We start from the raw sequence: 22,835 nt of genomic DNA on the forward strand, positions 1-22,835 counted from the left end.
ATGACCCAGGAGGGTGAAACAGAGGTGCTTAGTGGATGAGATCCCAAGGTAGTGGTCAGAAGATGATTAGCTGTTCAGAGGCTTATTCTAGAGGTGATAATAGTGATTTGGGTTCTGTCACTTAGTACACAGGAGACTAAGAAGGCTGTCCATAAGACTTGGATATTGTTTTCTTGTACATAAATCTACCCTCCATTATATGACGAAGAAATTTAAACGTACAAGAAAGTGGAAAGAATTGTATAGTGAACACCTATATACCCACTGCCAAGATTTCACAATTATTAACATTTTGCTGCATTTGTTTTTATGTGTTTCTGTCTTGTCCACCATGCCATCTATCCATCAATCCACTTTTAAAATATGTTTCAAGATAGGTTACAGGCATCCATAAGATACATCAACCCTAAACATTTCTCCCTTTCTCTCTCTCTCAGTGTCTCTCTCTCTCTCTCTCTCTCTTTTTTTTTTTTTAGAGAGGGAGAGAGAGAGCGCGTGCACGTGCACACACAGCGGTGTGGTGGTGGGGTAAGGCAGAAGAGAAGGAGAGAGAATAATTTCAAGCAGGCTCCATGCCCAGCATGGAGCCTGATGCAGGGCTCAGTCTCACAACCCTGAGATCATGACCTGAGCCGAAATCAAGAGTCAGACACTAGCCCCACTGAGCCACCAAGGTGCCCCTCTGTAATAATTAGACAATAACTTCCCATTACTCCACCCAGGCTTCTGGTTACCATTATTCTACTTGCTGTCTTTATAGGTTTGACTATTCCATGGTACCTCATATAAGTGGAATCCTATAATATTTGTCTTTTTTTGTCTGGCTTATTTTATTTAGCATAAAATTTTCGAGGATCATCCATGTTGTTGCACGAATCAGAATTACATTCCTTTTAAGGCTGAATAATATTCCATGTATGCATATACTATATCTTGTTTATCCTTTCATATGTCAATGGATGTTTGAGTTGTTTCTACCTTTTGGCTGTTATGAATAACACTGCTATGAACATGGGTGTATAAAATTTTGTTTGAGTCTCTGCTTTCATTCTTTTGGGCAAATACTCAGAACTGGAATTGCTGAGTCACATGGTAATTATATATTTAGTTTTTTGAGGAATGCCATTCTGTGTTCCACAGCAGCTGCACTACCTCACATTCCCACCAGCAGTGTACAAGGGTTCCAATTTCTCCACATCCTCACCAATACTTATTTTCCTTTAAAAAAAAAAATTGTAAAAAAAAAATTGTAGCCAATGTAGTAGGCATGAAGTGATGTCTCGTTTTGGTTTTGATTTTCATTTCTCTTATTGCACGTGATGTTGAGCATTTTTTCTTGGGTTTGTTGACTATCTTTTTTGGAGAAATGTCTATTCAGGACCTTAGCCCATTAAAAAAATTTGGATTGTCTTTTTCTTGTTTATCAGATATATAATTTGCAAATTTTTCTCATATTCTGTAGGTTGTCTTTTTCACTTTCTTAATAGAGGTCTTTGATGAACAAAATTTTAAAATTTTCATAAAATCAATTTATTTTTTCTTTTGTTGATCATGCTTTGGTGTTATCTAAGAATCCATTGGCAAGTAACAGGGTCATGAAGATTCATCTTATGTTTTTTTGTAAGTATTTTATAATTTTAGCTCTTATGTTTAGGTCTTTTATTCATTTTGAGTTCATTGTTGTGTATGGTATAAGGTAAGGGTCCAACTTCATTCTTTTGCATGTGGATATGTTTTTTTTTTTTTTTTTGCATGTGGATATTAAGTTTTTATAGCACTGTTTGTTGAAAAATAGTGTCCTTTCCTCACTGAATGGTCTTAGAAACCTTGTTGAAAATCATTTGACCATGTATGAAGGGGTTTACTTTTGGATTCTATTCCAGTGGTCTGTAGGTCTGTTTTTTATGCCATACTATTTTGATTACTATAGTTTTGTAGTAAGTTTTGAAATCAGGATATGTGAGTCCTTTCAAGATGGTTTTGGCTATATGGGGTCCCTTGAAATTCCAAATGAGTTTTATGATGAATTTTTCCATTTCTGAAAAAATAATGTTATTGAGATTTTGGTGGAGATTATATTAAATCTGTAGATTGCTTTGGGTGGTGTTATCATCTTAACAATATTGTCTTCCAGTTCATAAACATGGTATGTCTTTTCATGTATGTATGTCTTCTCTAACTTCTTTGCAGCAAATATCTTTGTAAATGGAATAATTTTCTTAATTTCCTTTTTGGATATAGGTAACTTTTTAATTTCAAGTTTTATGGTTGAAATGTCTGTATGCAGTTGCTAATCAAGACTTTTTAATGATGATCTCTTAAAATTCTTGAATAGTCTCTGTTGGTAAGAACCCGTATCACCTAATAAGAGTTAAAAAAATTTTTAGACTATTTTTTGGTAACCATTCAAAATTGCAAGAGTTGATATTTAAAATTTAATTGTTCTTTTTCTCATGACAAATACAATGTCAAAATTTCTTAGGATAAACAAATTGATTTAGAAATCAAAATATTTCATTTCAAATATTTCAAAATAATGATGAAACTATGTTGCAGTATATGCATACAGTTTTTGAGTGATCATCTTCTATCGAGCTTGGGTAACACTACAGGCATACATGAATTACCAATAGAAAGAAATATCTGATATATGTGAAGGCAGAGATTTGGGGTCATCATCTGTAGCCTTCCAGGATCTCCCTTCCCCCCTTCCTCGAAGCTGTCAGCACTTTTGGCCATGCACTGTTTTCTTGGACATCTCAAACAAACTCTTCTGGCAGTTTCATGGAACAGTAATATGCTCTGCAGATAGCTAATAAATCTATGTCCAGCGGCTTGAGCAACTCCTTGGCTATGCTCAGTGTCTTACAGAGGAGCAGTGGGTGTGGGATATAACTCATCAATCACCTTCTCCCAGGGAGGAAGATGGACATGAGTCCTAAACAAGTTGCTCACAACCAGAGGTCACGATCCTGGGACCTCCAGCCATCCCTGGCTGCGCCTGGTTGCCTTAAAGGCTGAAGAGGTCCACTTTGACTTGACCCACTAAATTCCGTTGTCTGTATAGCACAGTGTCATCACATCCTACAGGGAAGCTATGGTCTAGTTACTGGCTTATTTAGAAAAGAGGAAAAAAAAAAAAAGACTATGTGTACTTTAGGAAGAAGCAGCAAAAATAAGTGCATCCTGGTAGGTGTGATTTTGGAAATCTGGTCTATTTTATCCACCAATTGATAAGAGTATTCCTAATCTAAAGTGTATCAGTACAGGATTCCACATTGGAAATTAGATGAATGGCTTTGGTTTAATGTGTAAATGGCTTGCAAGGAAGTTTGAAGCTTGAATTATTTTTCTACTTCTCCCATTAGCTAACCTTTACTATGTTTTCCTTTCCACCTTCCTTGCTCATGCATATTTCTCTGTACTCTGCATTATTGCCTCTCATATATGTATTTCTGATTATAGAATTTGACTTTATTTCATTTTTTTTTATTTTTATTTATGATAGTCATACATAGAGAGAGAGAGAGAGGCAGAGACACAGGCAGAGGGAGAAGCAGGCTCCATGCACCGGGAGCCTGATGTGGGATTCGATCCCAGGTCTCTAGGATCGCGCCTGATGTGGGATTCGATCCCAGGTCTCTAGGATCGCGCCCTGGGCCAAAGGCAGGCGCCAAACCGCTGCGCCACCCAGAGATCCCCTTGACTTTATTTTAAATGCCATTTTCTCCACTGGAGTCTCTTTTGATTCCTCCTACCAGATAATATGTCTCCTTCCTTTGAGAGGAAACATTTAATATTGTAATTTTCTTTTGGTATGTATCATGTTCTTTTGTGGACTGTGGTTTATGTCTGTGTTTATCTTATTTCATCCTCCTTGTTTTTATAAGGTCTTCTTTGTATATCTTCCTCTTTTAGAGGGGCGAACTAATTGTAGTTCTTCTGATTTGAGGGTGCAGCAAAATAAATTTTTAAGCAAAAAAAAAAATTTTTGCCCACCATAATTAGCTAGCATATATAAACTATTTTGCTTAACCCTCTTTCAGGAAGAAACTTGAGAAGTTTGGACTAAAAACGGAAAAGCTGACTTCACTTTCACAGATGGCACACCTGTAGTACATGAAAAAAACAGGTTTCAAGTGTGTATTCAGTTCTAAAAAAATGTTCCTGCCTTCCATTGCATCATTCTGCAGAGAATCTGTGTTGCTAATTTTGCAGTCAGGTTCATGGAATGATGTAATGGAGGAATTGATTGTAATTCAGTGTTCTTCTTGATTGTACCATTAATAACGGTTACCAGTTTATTGGTTATTCGGAACATATTAATCCCAAATATGGCGACTTTGTTCATTTTAATACAGCCATGTGACTAGATTGTGGAGGCTTTACTGAGAGTAACTAGGCTGCTGCTTCAGATCAAGGCCTTACATTTTTTTTTAAATAAAGAGTTTTGAGAATAAAGGGTTTATTAAGATCCTTAATAAATAAGGATAAATAAGTAATAAGTGAAGGATTGAATAAAGATTCTCATTATGACGAAATATCTGAATTCATTGGACTAGAAACTTTAGTAGGAAGATGTGCTCATTTATTTAGAGAAATGCAGGTCTTCCTGTGAAAGTGCAACAGGAGGATGGAGCACACTGCACTCAGAGACCATGCTTGCCTCTCTTGTAGCACTCCCCCTAATAGTAGCACAAGTGCTGGTATTTCATATGGGGAGAAAGTACGACTCAACTTCAGAAAAGAAATACAGATTTTGATGTTTTTTGAACACTTTGAGTTTCTGTGCTTGTGAATGCAAACCAAGGAAATGCCCTACAATGTGGCTGGGTTTCGGGGGGACCTGAGGTTGCTGAGAGCAAACCACTCACCAAGGTGTTGAGGCAGTGCTCCTTAATATGAAGGTTTGGGGACCAGACCTCATATTAAGGAGCACTGCCCCAACACCCTCCTTGTTGAGATGAGTTCGGAAATCGAAAGAAAACATTCAGAAACTTTATGATATGGTGACAGTATGTTTGTATCTATTGAATTTAATAATAAGCAATTGGTCTTTTGTCTTATGTATATCTTTTGTTTCCTAGTTCATTCGTCTTGCATTTTACAAGTTATTTGTTTGAAACTTAAGGATTAGGGAAAAAAACAAAAGACTTACTTCATCACATAGTTTAGAAATCATTGAGTTAGAGTCTCTGAGAAGGGTGAGGCATCAGGAAATGAAAATATGAATCCAAGGATTATCTAGAAGTTTCTGGCTATGTGTGGCTGGCCATATTCTAGGCAATATTTAGGTTCACTTGATTCTGTGAAGTATACCTTGTGCTTTATAGGTGAAATTTAAAAGTACAATGCTATTTGAGAAAAATTAACAAGGGACTGTACTCCACTACTGTTATTAATTAAAAATACTCATGCTTCCCATCTGAGGATTTTTGATCATGAGCCCAGAAGTGCAGTTTGGCCACCCTTCTTGTAGCACAGTGCCTTCCATCTGGGAGATCCTAAAAATATTTATTAAGTTCAGTTGATTTCTTTTAAGAGTTAGCAGAAAATAGGTAGTTCACCAAATAAAGTCCAGAAAAGTAATTTTGAAAGGTAAAATTTGGAAGCCTTTTAGTTGTATACAGCCTCCACCAAATGTTATCTGCCTTGTTCTGCTTTACTGGATCTTTGTGAGTCAGAACTTTGAGAATATATTATTGAGGCACTGCTTTGAATGTAGAAGATTTATGAGATCCTAAGTTGTTTGTTGTTGTTTTAATCAGTTGAGATTTTTTTAGTAAACTGAATCCTTAATTTGTTTTTTGAAAGCTCACAGATTTTTAGTAAGTTCCTTGATATAAATCCTATGTGGGTGGCTATTTATTTATTTAGAAAGATTTTATTTATTTATTCATGAGAGAGGCAGAGACACAGGCAGAGAGAGAAGCAGGCTCCATGCAGGGAGCCTGATGTGGGACTCGATCCTGGAACTCGGGATCACACCCTGAGCCACAGGCAGACGCTCAGCCACTGAGCCACCCAGCTGCCCCCTATGTGGTTCTTTATAGCTCTATTCCAGTTGTACTACAAATACTTAAATTACTCTGAAAAAAAATCTATTTTCCAAGTTAATATGCTACAGTATTTTCCTTATACTGCAACACTCTACTTCAACAAATTTTTTAAATTGGCCATATAAGAAGAAAATAATCAGCCATATGGAAATAATAGCATTGTGACATATTGTCAACTTTCATGTTAGATTTGCAAAGTGGAAATATAATTATGAATAACAAAATAAACACATGTTCTATATAACAGTGTGCCATGATGTGCTTTTGACACAATGGAAACAATTGCTAATAAAATAAGGTGTTTTATTTGGAAGAGAGAATTTGTTCTTGGCAGTGGCTTTCCAATTTTGCCAATTTTAAAAGCGACTATGTTGGTGGGTGAGATAGTTACGGAAAAAATATATACAATCTTTGTGCTTAGAATAAATACATTATCAAAGTTTCTTCATGCAAAAGTGAAGCAACTCAAATTCCTAAAGCTATCTCATTCTGGGAGGAAACAGTAGAATATTTTCTTTCCTCAGTTTATCACTTCCACTAGCAATTGAAGAAATTTACATTCTGAATTTCATTTTAACTTCAAACACTGGTTCTGTCTTTATTGATTCTGCCATTATTTTTATGAAATATATATAATATAAATGTGAATAATATATATACACAAATGTATAAAAATAAGTCTGTGGGAAATTTCCCTTGTGCAGTGTTTTGTGTACTTCATTCCATTTAAGTGTCGTGCTATATTTTCCCTGTGTTTTGTTTTCGGCATATTAGCAAAATCTTTTATGAGTATACTCCATTCTGTTTTCTTATTTCTTCCTTCCAGAGAGTGTAGCACTGTATTCTGTTTATAGTGAGGATTTGCTGTTGATAGACTGAAAAAGATCTGAAAATCTACCTTATTATCTCTTGATATACAGAATTAGAGAATAATATTGGCATGTTATAAAACATTTTAGTATAAGCATGATATCGTGTTTTATATTTTTGCAGGAAGATTCTTTGGCAACAGATGATTTCCTTGTGGACTACTTTAATGAATTCCTAAGCCTTCCAGTAAGTGTATTGTTATGTTCTATGGACTTTATTATCAAAGCAAAATGTTATAATCACTGGGTTATCTTGTAGGACAAATATATCAGGAATAATATTTTTTAAAACTATGAATTAAAGTAAAGTTTATGTCTTTTTTTTTTATTTTTATTTATTTATGATAGTCACAGAGAGACAGAGAGAGAGGCAGAGACATAGGCAGAGGGAGAAACAGGCTCCATGCACCGGGAGCCTGATGTGGGATTCGATCCTGGGTCTCCAGGATCGCGCCCTGGGCCAAAGGCAAGCGCCAAACCACTGCGCCACCCAGGGATCCCAAGTTTATGTCTTTTTATGGAGTTAATCATTTGGGTTTGCATCATATTTAGGAATTATTGAAGAAAACTGAGTCAGTTGTACCACAATAAAAATGAATGAGTAAGTGAATGAAAGAGAAAGCTGGAATTTCTCTAACCATTAAAAGTCTTCTGTACAAAAATTAAATAAATAATAATAATAAATGAATGTGGATAAACTAGGAAAAAAGTGTTCCATTCAAAATCTGATGCTGTTGTATTTGGCATCATTTCAGGCTTTGAACAGAGGTGATAAGGACAAAATATCAAAAGAAAAATTAAGAAACTATTTCTTGCTTCCAGGCAATTATTGACATCCCCTTGGAGAGATATTAATGTGGAATTTGTGTTTAAGTCAACTAGAATTTTATATCAACAGTAAAGAAGACATAGGTGGGTGCCAGATAATAGATTTTTAGTCTTAGAGAGTGGTGACTGATAGACTAGTATTGGGGGATGGTGGGAAAAGTGAAATGGGAGTTCATAAAAACACACTGCTTAGTAAATAAAGTTAATCAGGAATGTCAGATAAAATATAAGAAAAGGTTTTCATTATTGGTTATGAAAATGCAAAAAACTTTTTTTAAAATTTTATTTATTTATTTGAGAGAGAGTACATGGGGGTGGGCAGAGAGTGAGGGAGAAGAAGACTCCCCACTGAGTGGGGAGCCTGACAGGGCTCAAACCCAGGACCCTGAGGTCATGACCTGAGCTGAAGATGCTTGACCAAGTGAGCCACTAGGCAACCCCCTCCACCCCCACAAAAACACTTTTTATTACCATATTTACCAGGGAAATTTTGGAATATAAATAAGTCACAAGTTATTTTGTTTTGTTTTGTTTTTATTTTTACTTTGTTTTTAAAGATTTATTCATTTATTTGAGAAAGAGAGAGAGTATGGGAGCAGGGGGAAGGACAAAGAGAGAGAGAGAGAGAGAGAAGCGTACTCCTGGCTGAGCAGAGAGCCTGGGCTTGATCCCAGGACCCAGAGACTATACCTGAGCCGAAATCAGGAGTTGGATGTTCAACCGACTAAGCCACTTAGGCACCCCACAAGTAATTTTAAAGGGAGTGGGCCATGATAGCCTCTAAAGCCTAGCCACTCAAAATGTCTTTTGAAGGGAAAGTACTAGAGGCCTTTCCTTGCCTGGATTAGTTTTTGTATATATGTACGTATCTATATATACGTGTTTGTTGTTTCGTCTTATTTTCCTTTTTCTTTTCTTTTGTTTTTAAGATTTTATTTATTTATTCATGAGAGAGGCAGAGACACAGGCAGAGGGAGAAGCAGGCTCCATGCAGGGACCCTGATGTGGGACTTGATCCTGGGACTCCAGGATCACTCCCTGAGCTCTCAGCCATTGAGCCACCCAGGGAGGGAGGCTCTCAGCCACTGAGCCACCCAGGCGTCCCTTATTTTCTTTTTTCCAAAAGAATTTGTTTTCTCTCTTCCTTTTGGCCCACCTAGGCCTCTGGAGCCATTATGGGGGTTAGGTTGAGACACCAAACACACCTCTTCTTTTCCAGCAACAGTCCTGGGTGATATTATAGGATACCTGATGGGTTCTTGTTTGTCTGATTTTTCAACTTTCACCATCCAGTTGTATATTGGGAAAACCCCGGCAGCATCATGAAACTGTCAGAATTTTGTTCTTCCAGATTGTGCAGTCTTTCGTTTTGGCTCTGCATTCTCCATTCTTCCTCCAATTTTTGTGACATTTTAAAGGGAAAAATCTTTGCATTGGATCTGGTTTCAGCTTCTTAAGATTTATATTTCATCAACTCAAGATTTGTGATTACCCTGACTTTTACTTGTTCCAGGACATAAATTCCCCTACCTAACTTTCTTTTTTTAAAAAATCTATTTAAAATTAGGGAAGTGACATAACAATACTAGATAAAATTTACCTTAAATGTAAGAAAAATTCAGCCACAGTCCAGCCATCCAGTGAGGATCAACATTATCATTTTTGTGTGATTCCTTTCAGTGTTTAGGTGAAATGACAGACTGCCTCTGCAGTCATGTGTTCATCCCACCCAGCAGACCTCTGCAGTTTTACCCTTTCAGTATGTCCCATGCAGCCCACCTGGGTCACTCTTGCCCTATTTTCTGTTTCTCCAAATCCTTCCACTTTTACATTTTCTCTCTCTCCCCTCATTCTCTCTCTTTCATTCCATTGCATCTGCATATGGTACCATGCAGTCTACCTATTAATTACCCATGCTTCATGCCACAAGATAGGAGAAGGGGAAATATGGTTATAGGTTTCCAATAAAGAATTTGGGGACAGACAGAAGAAAGAATGATGGATTCTCAAACCAAGTTCTGGGCAAGATTCTAGAACAGATTAGTAATGTTTGGTTTATGGGCACTTAACTAAGAAGTAGAAGTCAGCATGAGTTTGCTGAGAATAAGTGTGCCAACTGATCTCTTTTTTTTTGGAGTGTTTTAGACAGGCATTTTAGGGGAATTGCATAAATTTAACATATTATGGTTTCAGGAAAGCATAATAATAATAATAATAACAGCCACAATAATAATACAAATAAATGGAACCCTGTTACTTCCTACTCAAAACACTCAAAAGTGGCTTCTCACTACACTACAAATAAAATAGTATATGTGATCTGGTTCTTGCCATCTCTTGGTCTTTATTTCCTATGCCTCTTCCCCTCATTAGTTCTTTCCCAGCCTAACTGTCCCTTTTCGTATTTCTCAACCATGAAATATGCCAAGCATACTCAGAGGCCCCTCCAGGCTGGGGTGTTCTTCCCTGAGATACTCGTATCACCTTTTCCCTGATTTAAGTCACTTCTGTCCAGGAAATCTTCCCTCCCATCTCTAGCTAAAATAATACATGCTCCACTTAGGCTCATTTATTTGTCTCCAAACCCCTTATCGTTATCTGTGAAATGTGTTTTCAAGTATTTGAACGAATTCTCTAACTATAACCAGTAGGGGTTGACTCTTAATAGCCTAACGAATCAAATCCACATTCCTGGCATGGAGTTTAAGATCTTTGCAATTTGGCCTCTATCTAACCTTCCTGGTTTTACCTCTAGCTCCATACTGCTTATGTCACCGTGTGGGATCTTTCCTGTCTTGGGCCAGCCCTCCCCCCCACACCTGTTCTTCCTGTGCTCATCCTGCAGTGTAATGGTTAGGAATGGGAGTGAGGCAGAACTGTTTGAGTCTAGCTTCTCAGCTTACTACCCATGTGATCTTAGACACATTATTTAATTACTTAATTCCTTGGTTTCCTTTCCTGTGAAAACAATGTGCCTATCTTATAAGGTTGTAATGAAACAAGGTAATGTATATTAAGTGCCTGGCACAGAAGTAGTGTTCTTTCTCTTTCTTTTTTTTCCTTGACTAGCTAGACCATCTCATCTTCCATTCCTGAAACATGAGAGGCATTCACTCCATAATGAGACTGATGGATCATCATCAGTCTAGAGAATAATCTTCTGCACCACACAAATTTGTCATTGGTGTTGACTTTTCATATTATTTTTATCAGGGTCTTAGATGAAATGTTGCAAGTGAACTAGTGTTTTTCCAGCTTAAAGTCACTCAGCTAATAGATGACAGGGTCCACCCAGGTCCATATGGCTTAAAAACTTCTACTACATTGTAATGACTATAGAACTGACAGCAGTGGGATGAACTGAGAGTTTCAATAACAGAATCTGGTCTTGTTTTTCTTGTGATAATCTGAAATGGTCTAAAACAAACCTAATGTGTCTTTAAGGTGCATTAACAGAAGTATAGTTAAAATCAAGAAAAATATTAGTCTGGAGCATAAAAGGCACCCAATAAATGTTTTTTTGAATCATATTGAGTTGTCAGACCACATTTGGAATATTGTGTTCCATTCTTGGTGCCATGGGTTAAGAGTTGCTCTGCCAAACCAGGCTTGGGGAGACTCAACCAATGAACACTCTTGAAACCACGTCAGATGAGGAAGGGTTGAAAGAAGTGTGGATGTTGAACCTGGGTTGGGGAATGGGTAGAAATGTTGAAATGGATCAGCTTTTTCCAATTTTTTTTTCTTTTTCCAAATATTTCAAGGTCTGTTTGAGGAAGAGGAGTTAACTTGTTCCATGAAGCTAAAGGCACAACCAGGGCCAGCGTTTATGAGGATATTTTTTCCTAGAAGAAAGATGGTTTGAAGTTTGCTTCCTAACAGTAGAACAGAACAATAGGGCTAGCATTGGTCACAGGAGTCAACTTTCTGTCATTGAAGGTATTCAGATAGATTGTTTTATGGGGATATATGTATCAGGCAGGAAATTAGATTTTTCCAGTGAAAGAAAATTTGATTGATAGTCTCTATCTTTATCTCAGGAGCTTCATTGTAAATTTCCTGGGGCCAAGGATAGGTCCCTTTCTCCTGTATCTCCCAAAGCTTCTTGAGGATGATTGTTTTTTATTTGCAAACCTTCAAAAAAAAATCTTAAAGATTTTTTTTTGAAATAAACAAACCTTCTAATCTTCTGCCTCCCTCCTCTACCATCTCCACCTCCATTCCAAAGCCCCAATAATATAGGCCTGAGATAGAGAGATGTCAATATAGATGATAATATTCTCAATCTAAAAGTCCTTCAGTTATCTAGATTTCTGAGACTTGTCCATCTTCTTACACATCTGTCGTGACATGGTGGCAGACCTGGATTGTGGCAGCAGTGGTTCTAGGAATCAGGCTTCTGGCTCCCCCCACCTCCTTCTTTCCATTACTCCATTATACCCGTGGGTTACACTGTAAGATCCAGAAATTGATGGCTGGTAGCCAGCCTCCATGTTATTTTGATGAGGGGAATCCAGGACAGTTGCTGCTTTTATAAATGATTATGGCACTTTCCAAATCCTAGCTTTCATAACTTCATTCTGTTTATTCTGGTGCCAGGTTCATATTCAGATATTGTTTTCATTTGGTGTCTGGGAGAGTTTTTTTTTTGTTTGTTTTGTTTTGTTTTGTTTTGCTGTCAACTCTTTATGGGTAAGTGTTTGCTTATTAAGTTTTCTTCTGTGCTATAGTGTGAAACCTTTTTTTTTTTTTTTCCTTTTGGTTTTGTTTTGTGTGTTTTATGCTCAGTGACTGTTGTGGGATTGGGTAGATGAGCCCACATACAGATTTAGGTTGGTCCTCTGTGGGTGGTTTAGAATGTTTGTGACATTTATGGTTTGCAGAAGCTGAAGGGGTGGCCTCTTCCATACCCTCCTTGCAAGGATAGGTATGTCATGTGTTTGCCAGACCATGCTTAGCTATGTGCTTTTGGAATTTTACCATAACTTCTTTTTTGGGACTGATTCTCCACACTTTTTTCTTTAATCTGTAAACTATTATAATTTCTTGCAGCTTTATGAAAGATTTATATGTTGGATGGATTGTTGGGTAAAGGGAAAGAGAGAGAAAGAAAGAGAGTAGAGATTTAGGGTATCTGTGGCATGAAGGGGGATGAAGGGCTTGGGGCTTCCATTGCCAAAATTTAAATACTCAGAGATTAATATTTAAGGGTGTTGATGGAGTCTAGGTAGTACTGCTTAGTACAGTGTTTATGCCTTTGGGTGTTTTTTTTTTTTTTTTTTAAGATTTTATTCATCCATGCAGGAGAGACAGAGAGAGAGGCAGAGACACAGGCAGAGTGAGAAGCAGGCTCCATGCAGGGAGCCCAATGTGGGACTCAATCCCAGGTTTCCAGGATCATGCCCTGGGCCGAAGGCAGTGCCAAACCGCTGAGCCACCGGGGCTGCCCTCCTTTGGATGTTTTGACAAGCCTTGTAGCTCTAACGTAAAGCACTCAGATTATCTAATGTAACTCATTTTATTAACTTAGGATATTTTCTATGCATTTTATGTAGCACACTATTCCTTTCATACCATTGGTGAATATGTCCAGTAAATAGTTTATAATTAAACATCTAAAATGACAATAAACCTTAGATCGACAGAAGTCATTGGTAACTTACTTGTTATAGTCAAGTATTTGACTATAAGTCACATGTTTTTCATTCGCCGACTAGGATGCATGTTTTAAATACAGCTTTGGAGCTCAATTAGTAGAGACAGAGTTGGAGCAGAGATGAACATGTATTAAATTAACCTAGTCATTAGTTTTTAATTTAAATACTGTTCAGCTAAATAATTTGGCACCCGGTAAGTTTCAGTGGTGCTCTGCTGGCAGTTTAAGCACATCACTAATTATTCACAGGTTTTTTGTTTTTTTTTTCCCCTCTTCTTCTCAGAGAAATGTGGAACCAGCAATTTATTGTGGTAAAAATACTTTTATGCACTTACTTTTTCTGTGAAAATATTTTTCACACATGGATGACTGGTACTACAAAGTTAGCTTTCATCACCTTCAGGTCAATTCATTTTAGAACATTGGGAAAATGATACCTTTGAAATAAGAAAATTAAGGGAAAGAGCAGTCTGCAACAGCTTGTGGAGAATTGGGTTTGAGGCTCAAACTGAAGATTTTTCCTGTCATATGATTTAAAAGCTGAGCATTCTCTAAATCAGCTGAGTCAGCTTTTGGGGGGGAACGACTGACTTTCTACATCATTCATTTCTGTCTCCCCCACCTTACATGTGTTTTATTGTCACATGCTAAACTAACTGTAGGAGTTTTGTGGATAGGCTGAGAAATAGTGAAAACAAAGAACTTGTTGCATGAGAGAAAAAAAATTTTTAAGTAGACAACAGGACTTTGCATAATAAAGACCAGGGTTCATTCTTCTGTGTACAGAACATAGATGGCCAGCCCCTCCACTTACGTGAATACACAGGTAAGTCTACATGAAGTAGTGGACAGAGGCGGGCCTTGAAATTTGTCTTAACCTGGCTTCCCATCATCCTAAGGCAATGATTCTCAAACTTGAACATGCATTAGAATCACCTGAGGGTTTAAAAAAAAAAAAAAGAATCACCTGAGGGCTTGTTAACAAAGAATGCTGGGCCCCACTCTCAGAGTTTTTGATTAGATAGAGGGATGGGCCTGAGAATCTGCATTTCTAGCAGGGTCCCAGAGGATGCTGATGTTCCTGGTCCAGGCACCACACTCAGAGAACCGGAATTCAAGAGAATAAGTTGAGAGTTATGCATATAATAGAAAATCCTAGATGAACTCATCCTTTGCCTTTCTCTCCAGGCTTATATCCTATTATTCCCCTCTTAAATAGTAAGCTTTAGCAATGTCAGACCACTTGCAGTTGATCAATAATACTTGTGTTATTACTCAAAATGAATGATTTGTGTTCAGTAGAGAGAGTGATGGTGATTTCAAGAGTGAGGATGATTTTGTCTGTTGTACTAATCCATAAACACACATATACCAGTCCATGAGCATCCTGACAGGGTGTGAGGTGGGGATGAGAATCTGCTGTTCCTTTAGGGGTCTCTTCCTGCTTGCCTCTCCCAGTGTAGTCAGCTGATCATGCTGAGGGAGATTACATACATCTCTCTGTATAACATGAGCTTTAAATACAAGCCCTCCATTTCATCTGATTCCTAACTGAAGAATCCATGACCAATTTCAATACCAGAGGAAAAACTCTGAACAGCTTCTTGAGAGGTAGGACAACATTGTAATTTATGGGTATTCTCAAGGATTTCAAGGGATAATTTTGACCAAACATGATTTCACATTATGTGCCCACTGTAGAGCTCATTGCCTTGTAGGATGAGTCTTTACTGTCCCTGTGTATTTACATATCTTTCTTCTTCTCTTGGATCAGCATGACCTGAGGGCAGATCTGTGTCTTATTCATTTAGGGCTTTGTAGAGAATGCTCTGGATTGGCTCACTCAATGTAGCAGTATATCATCTATCATGATATCTCATTTAACAAGGATTCAATAAATACTTATGGAATAAATGAGTAGAATAACAAAGGAGTGGAATTAGATGATCTTATTAGAAAGCAGAAGGTACTCATTTTTTTCCTGGGAGACCATCATAGTCCAGTGGAGTATCAAATATGGAAGGCACCTTGGGATTGTTTAATTAAAATCCCTTTTATGATTAAAAAAATCTTGGTAAAACAAAGTAATTTTACTCAGTATTGCTTCCATTTAATAATTCTGCATATCCTTTTCTGGATAGATTCTAGTTTAGCCAAATCCCTTTTAAAGTACAATAACTAAACTAGATAAAATACTCTAGTATTACTACCATAGTCTCTGTGGACAGATTTCCTCTTCAGCATTTGCATGTTACACAAATTCAAATTATTTCAGTTTTTGTTGAATCTTTTCATCATAGAGAAAAATGAATGACCATGTATTGTTCCTGCAAGGGCAGAAACAGTGTTTTATTCAACTTATATCCTCTCTGCTTGGGACACCAATTGGCACTAGGGAATTCAAATGTTTTGTTTTTGCTGAAATAAGTGAACTAGGGGAAACTTTTAATCAGTTATTTGCCCATTTTATAAACCTGGAATCACTGTGGTGTTAAGGACCTCTAGAGATCCACTGGAAATCATGGCTTTTGAAGAAGTAAAACACTTATTTCGCCATGGCAAAGGCTCTATCACATTTCAGTTCCACTGAGATAAATTCTTAAGTTTAAAAATTGTAAATATTTTAGCTACATCTCTTTTTTTTTTTAATTTTTATTTATTTATGATAGTCACAGAGAGAGAGAGAGAGAGAGAGGCAGAGACACAAGCAGAGGGAGAAGCAGGCTCCATGCACCGGAAGCCCGACGTGGGATTCGATCCCGGGTCTCCAGGATCGCGCCCTGGGCCAAAGGCAAGCGCCAAACCGCTACGCCACCCAGGGATCCCAGCTACATCTCTTTTTAAAAAAGTAAATAGGGTCATGTCATTTAATCATGAACACAATTAATTATAGCTTTCCTTCTGTTGTCTTTGTTTTGTTTTGTTTTGGTAAAATACTTCTGTGCAATGTGGAAAGATCTTCACTTTCATCTGCTTGTGCCCTGACTTTTCCTTCCTCAGGATGGACAGATCCTGCCTCTTTCCTCACTTGACTTGCTTCAGAATTCAAGTATTTCATGCATAAGAGTAACAGGATCTAAATCACATATGAAACCAGAACTGTAAAGGATCTGGGTGATACAGTTTTTAGTTGTCCAGATTCTGCATTTCAGGAAGTTGGAACAGATCCCAAGTGAGCTAATCCACAGCGTCTGCTGACACCTACTGAAATTTTGCATCAGCCCTGGGTTTAAAGCAGTTTGTAGTCATGAACCCAGAGTTCTACAGTGAGCTCACTAGAGGACTTGCTATAAATCCATGAAGAGATCCCCTAACCTTTTTCACCTTCAGTTTTGCTTTGTTAGTTGAAAATGAAAGTAATTGCTAACTACCTGTCTTAAAACCTGCCCTTAGCCCCTGTGAATGCTGGGGACAGTAACCCACCCAAGAGAGTTAATAATTACCACACCAAACCTGGCTATGATGGCAGTAGCACTGAGGTAATGGCCATCCTCCCCCGAGCATGGTGATGGCTCTGCTTGTGGATGTAAGCATACTACCTCACCAACCCAAGAGCCAGCAAAACTCCAGACTGCTACAGGGAGATTCTTCCTAAAGCCCAAATCAGATTATATTACTAATTTAGGATTTTCCTACTCCACCCTATTTCCCAAAGGATCAAGATAAGCCTATGCTTCTTAAAATGGCATGCAAAGCCTTCCATGATCTGGTCTTATCCACCTCATCTACCTCAAGTCTTTCCTCTGTTCCTTTAACTATTTCAACTATGACTATTCTAGTTAATATTCTAACTGCATGGAACTGCTTAAAATTACCCACATGCACCATGCTGCTTCATGCCTCTGTGTCTTTACTGGTAAAACACCTTCGTTTGAATCCCAGTTGCACTAGCTTTGTGGGCTTATTGCTTAGCACAGTGCCTGACTTAGAGAAGGTGGTTAGTACATGCTAGTTTTATCATATGTGAGGCAAGATGATAGTAAAGAAGGGGAAATATGTTACCCCCTTTGGGACCAGATAGACTTGTTTCAATGGCCCTGATGCAGCACTTTACAGTTCTGAATCCATGGCCCATCATATAACCATCCTAAGTGTCCACTTACTATAAAAAGTGATCACAGGAATGTGGAAGGATTCAGATAGTGCATTTAAAGTGTCTGTCACCCTCCTGGCACATGGTAGATGTCCAGTAAACTGGTTTTTGTTACTGTTATTATTTATACCAACTGTACAGTAACTATTTCCTACTGAGTAGGTAACATTGGCTACTGCGGGGCTCAGTGTCACATGTCCTATTTATTTATTTACTTACTTATTTTATTGGAGCTTTTTTTTTTTTTTGGAGCATTTTTTTTTTAAACTTGTGTAGCAGGAACTATTTTATTTCTTCATAGAACTAACTAATTGGCATCCTTTGCTTTGGATTATCACAGTTTTGTGTTCCTCTGTCTACCAGGTGTGAGGGTAGGAGACAGAAAAAAGGAAAACAAATAAAAGCCAAACCTGCTCTATTTTTCCTTGGATCCTCAGAACTAGAAGAAATCTTTTCCAGATGGTCTTCTGCAATCTACGGCACCACTTCCCCCTCCCCATAAATACATAATAACATAAATTAATGTTTGATGTCTGTTCTCTCCCAAGTTTAATTCAGTTCCTTTCTCCTACCAGTTGAATCTTGTCTCTGATATCAGCAGACTCATTTATCTGTTTAATCTAGTGATAGTGTAATTCAGAGATAGTATTTGACATTCAGGTAAGTGATGCCTGTTTGAATCTCATGTTTGAAAGACAGATGGAATTAAGTATATTTATTGAAGAAACCTTATACACAATTTATTGGTAATTGTTGGTATTGTCCACTGAGCTATATTTGTCATTTTTGAAGGGAAATCTTAGTCCTGAGGCCTGTAGGCCTGTAGACTGACATTCATATTGAACTCTATTGTTCGTGCACTTTAAATTCCTTAGGAGGGGAGACCATCAGACTTTAGAGATGTGATGTTATCTGACATTAGAAGAATATATATATATATGTATATGTATATATACATACACAGATATGGATATTTATACATATGCACATATATATTTCTAACTCCAATTTTATGACATCCTGCCATTATTAAATTTTAACTATAGTATGTCTAGTTATCTCTTAGTAAAATTTGAAAGAATTGATGCTCTCCCTAGGATGGTTATTGATCCAAGGGGAAGGGCTAGATGTCTTCTACTACCTGGCTAAAAATATATAAACTAATCTACATGAATACATGGTTCACTAAAGGTATTCTAAAATAAGTTCATATTCTGAAAAAAGAAACCTGATTCTAGATTTGGAGGACAAAATGGGAAAAGACTGACACTGACAGCCAATCCATTATTTATATGTTATGGAGATGGAGGCCCCAAACATGTTTAATGATTTACTCAGAGTCACAGAGCTACTTATTGGCAAGCTGTCATTCAAGCTCAAGACTCCTGACTATTGTATATTAACTGACTGACTTTAAATAAAAGTTGGCAGCATTTAGTAATTACTGAGAAAAGCTCAGAAATGTTATTGCCTTCAACTCTGTCTCTCTTTTTTTTTTTTTTTCACAGTGAAAGGAATGGTGTTGAAATGGTCTTAAATGAAGAACACATTGTATTTAATTTTATCCTTTTGAGCAGGGGAGACTTTAGCTTTCATGGCTCCTGGGGATGAAAGAGATAACAGGAGTGTTATTTCTTCTTCCTTTACTCTTTCTTCCCTAGTAATCCACCCCCTCCTAAGAGTAACATTGCTTCATAGAGACCAGGTGTGTATTTCTTTCCAGTTCCAAAGAAACACAAGGGTAAGATGTTTATGCAAAGGGACTTTCTGCCATTATACATCCTTAGTTCTTGCCATAAGTACATTGGAAAGGAAGGATAAAATGGGTTCCCTTATCTGTAGTCAAGAGATTTCCAAGCTCCTAGAAGAGAAGAGCTAATGAATAAGTACACAAAAGTTTGTGTATGTATATATGCTTATATTAAGTGTCAAGTTGTCTTGGAGACAGCGAGTTTCTGCTTTATAAAAATTTAAGATCTATTTCCACAAATTTGTTTTGCAGACCTTTTCAGAGGCAGTTAGATTTAATGTGGATTATGGAGTTTTTGAAATAGTTAACAATGCTCCACAACTTCTAGAAAAGCAACTGAAAAAAATTCTTCGAAACCAGCAACCTCGAAATCCCATCTATGATGTTGTAAGGAAAGGAAAGAATGATATTAAACCAGTTCAGATGAATGCCCCCTATGAAGATGAGACCATTAATGTCAACTACAATATTATGGTAAGAAAGTATGTTTGAGTTTGTATCTTCCTAGGTAGATAAAGCATTAAATAAGACTAACATGAAGTCTCTTGGGCTTGACCTTCTGAAATGTAACTATATTTATTAAGTTTTATTGTACATTTACATCATCATATTTGTTAGTTACTGTATCATTCATGTCAAATGGCCAATTTAATCTAGCAGTTTGATTTTCAGTATGAGAAGATTCATATAATTTCCTTTGAATATTTAGGATATCAGGTTAATTTGGAGCAGTAGAAATTTGAGTATCCTTTATAGTTTGTATGCATTCTATAAAATGTGGGTATACAGTGAATTTATCTGATTTGGATTCTATCCTGACAAAGCAGCTGGGAATTATGACTTCTGACCCTCAAGTTACATTATGTAACTCTGACCTCCCTGGCCTTATTTCTGCTCTCAGATTTTGGATTTTGTCTCCTTAGCATGAGATTAACAACAACAACCCTTGGTTCTAACCTTGGCACTTTAACTTATTAGCTGTGTTCTTGAACAAGTCATTTTGATGAACCTTATTTTCATCACCTGTCAAATGATGCCTTTGCTACCTACTACTTAGGTTTGTTATGTGGCTCAATTGAAAATAAAATGAATGTTTAATATTTCCCATGATTTGAAGTGTCTGATGGAACTAGGCTAAAATATATTCAAAAATTACAACAAAGCTCTTTTCCAGCCTGAAAGCTCTTTTTCAGCCTGTCTTTTACTGAATTCCAGTTTATTTCTGTTTTTCTTGTTTACTTTCATCAAATTAAGTACATTAATGATAATAGTATTTAAGATACTTTTATAAATACTAAAAATAAAAAACTATGTCATAGCATTGTTTTGAAGTTTAAACAAGAAAATATATTCTGGGGGCAGCTCCGGTGGCGCAGCGGTTTAGCGCCGCCTGCAGACCCGGGATAGAGTCCCACGTTGGGCTCCCTGCATGGAACTTGCTTCTCCCTCTGCCTTTGTCTCTGCTTTTCTCTCTCTCTCTGAATAAATAAATAAATAAATAATATTTTTTTAAAAAGAAAATATATTCTGAACTATAAAGCACCATATAAATTGTTAACATTCATTCATGATAAAAACTTAACAAAGTAGTTTTAGAGGGAGCATACCTCAACATAATAAAAGCCATATGTGAAAAAACAACAGCTAACATCATCCCCAATGGGGAAAAATTGAGAGCTTTACCTCTAGGATTAGGAATAAGACAAGGATATCCCCTCTCACCACTTTTATTCAACATGGTACTGGAAGTCCTAGCCACAGCAATCAGGCAAGACAAAGAAATAAAAGGCATCTAGATTGGTAAGGAAGAAGTATAACTTTCAATATCTGCAGATGACCCCACCAAAAGACTACTAGAACTGATGAATAAATTCAGTAAAGTTGTAGGATACAAAATTAGTAAACATAAATCTGTTGCATTTCACGCAACTCACACCTAATAAAAACTCATTAAAAAATAAATTGCTTAAACTTGTTAAAGGCTATTCCAAAACCAATAATAAACACTGTACATGGAAATACTATAACCATTTCCATTAGATCATAAGAAAAGAAAAAGTATATCTTTAAGCTAATTCAAAATTATTTTAGATTTCCTTGACAAAGTTTAAACACAATAAATGTAATTACTATCAATTTGCAAGAGTAAACTAAATTGTCTTTATTTGCGAATTAATAAATAACTTAAATGGTTTTTTAAACTGGAGTATTACAACAAAATCCAGGAAAATTTTTATGTAAACTTAGCATGTGAGTCACCCCCCCATGAAGTTAAAGTCAAAATAATCAAAAAACAAACCTGGACACCAAAATTATTTCACATGTTAGAAAATGATACAAAGTTAAAAACCAATGATTTAGAAAAAAAGTTTTGCAAGTATGAGGAAAAGTATTTTACTTAATTTCTTACCGATTTTATCCAAGAAAAAGACAAGTAGTCCAATAAAATAATTGAAGTAATTCAACAAACTATTTACAGAGTGGAATTAAAATAGAAAATGAGCAGATAAAAATATATTTAATCACACAATTATCATAAATATGCAAATTGTAAGTACAGCCAGATACCATTTTTTAAGATGTTAAAGTGGCGTATAATTTTTTTAAATTCAATTAGCCAACATATAGTACATCATTAGTTTCAGATGTAGAATTCAATAATTCATCAGTTGCATCTAATACGCAGTGCTCATCATATGTGAAATTGGCCTACAACTTTAAAAAATAATAACATCTAGTGTTGGTAGAATATTAATTGCTACAATCTTTGGGGATTATACTGACAAAATTGATAAAACTTAAAAGACTGTGACTTATGCCTGGAAAGCCACTTTGGGATTTTTATTCCATACAAATAAATGTGTATGTATAGGAGCTGATTGCAGCATTGACCAGTAGTATAAATATATTATATGTTTATCAATAGAAGAACTATGGAATATTATATGACTATTAGAAAGAATGTGTTTGAACTGTGTCTATTGTCCTGATGAGATAGATGCACATGTTGTGTTGTTCAAAGGAAAAATCAAGTTGTAAATTAAAGTATATAATATGGTTCAGTTTTTATATAAAATAAATTCTACACAAGAGTTCCAAAAAATCTGTTGCATTTCTATACACTAAAAATGAAGTAGCAGAAGAAAACAATACCATTTACAATTGCACCAAAATAATAAAATACCTAGGAATAAACCTAAGCAAGGAGGTGAAAGACCTATACTCTGAAAACTATAAAACACTGATGAAAGAAATTGAAGAAGATACAAATGGCAAGATACTTTATGCTCATGAATTGGAAGAACCAATATTGTTAAAATGCCTGTATTATCCAAAGCAGGCTACAGATTTAATGCAGTCCCTCTCAGAATACCAACTATGTTTTTCACAGAACTAGAACAAATAATACAAAAATTTGTGTGGAGCCACCAGAGACCCTGTATAGCCAAAGCAATCTCAAGAAAGAACAAACCTGGGCAGCCCCGGTGGCGCAGCAGTTTAGTGCCGCCTACAGCCCAGGGCGTGATCCTGGAGACCCTGGATCGAGTCCCATGTCAGGCTCTCTGCGTGGAGTCTGCTT

At 36.6% G+C, this 22,835-nt stretch overlaps 1 protein-coding gene across 27 annotated transcripts in view; it reads left to right on the plus strand.

Moving 5' to 3' along the window:
* Positions 1-22,835, plus strand: part of RGS22 (regulator of G protein signaling 22) — a 127,227-nt gene that overhangs the window by 8,559 nt on the left and 95,833 nt on the right. For 16 of the 27 annotated variants that reach the window (XM_072734195.1, XM_072734198.1, XM_072734204.1 and 13 more), the window contains exons 3-4: positions 7,053-7,115; positions 19,508-19,729. In XM_072734195.1, the coding sequence (XP_072590296.1) occupies positions 7,053-7,115; positions 19,508-19,729 (285 nt within the window). Of the gene's footprint in view, positions 1-4,057; positions 4,140-7,052; positions 7,116-7,750; positions 7,841-19,507; positions 19,730-22,835 lie in introns of those variants that run through there. The other 11 variants (XM_072734199.1, XM_072734203.1, XM_072734193.1 and 8 more) reach the window with 4 other exon arrangements.

The sequence above is a fragment of the Vulpes vulpes genome, chromosome 13 (genome assembly GCF_048418805.1).
Source record: "Vulpes vulpes isolate BD-2025 chromosome 13, VulVul3, whole genome shotgun sequence".
Lineage (NCBI taxonomy): Eukaryota > Metazoa > Chordata > Mammalia > Carnivora > Canidae > Vulpes > Vulpes vulpes.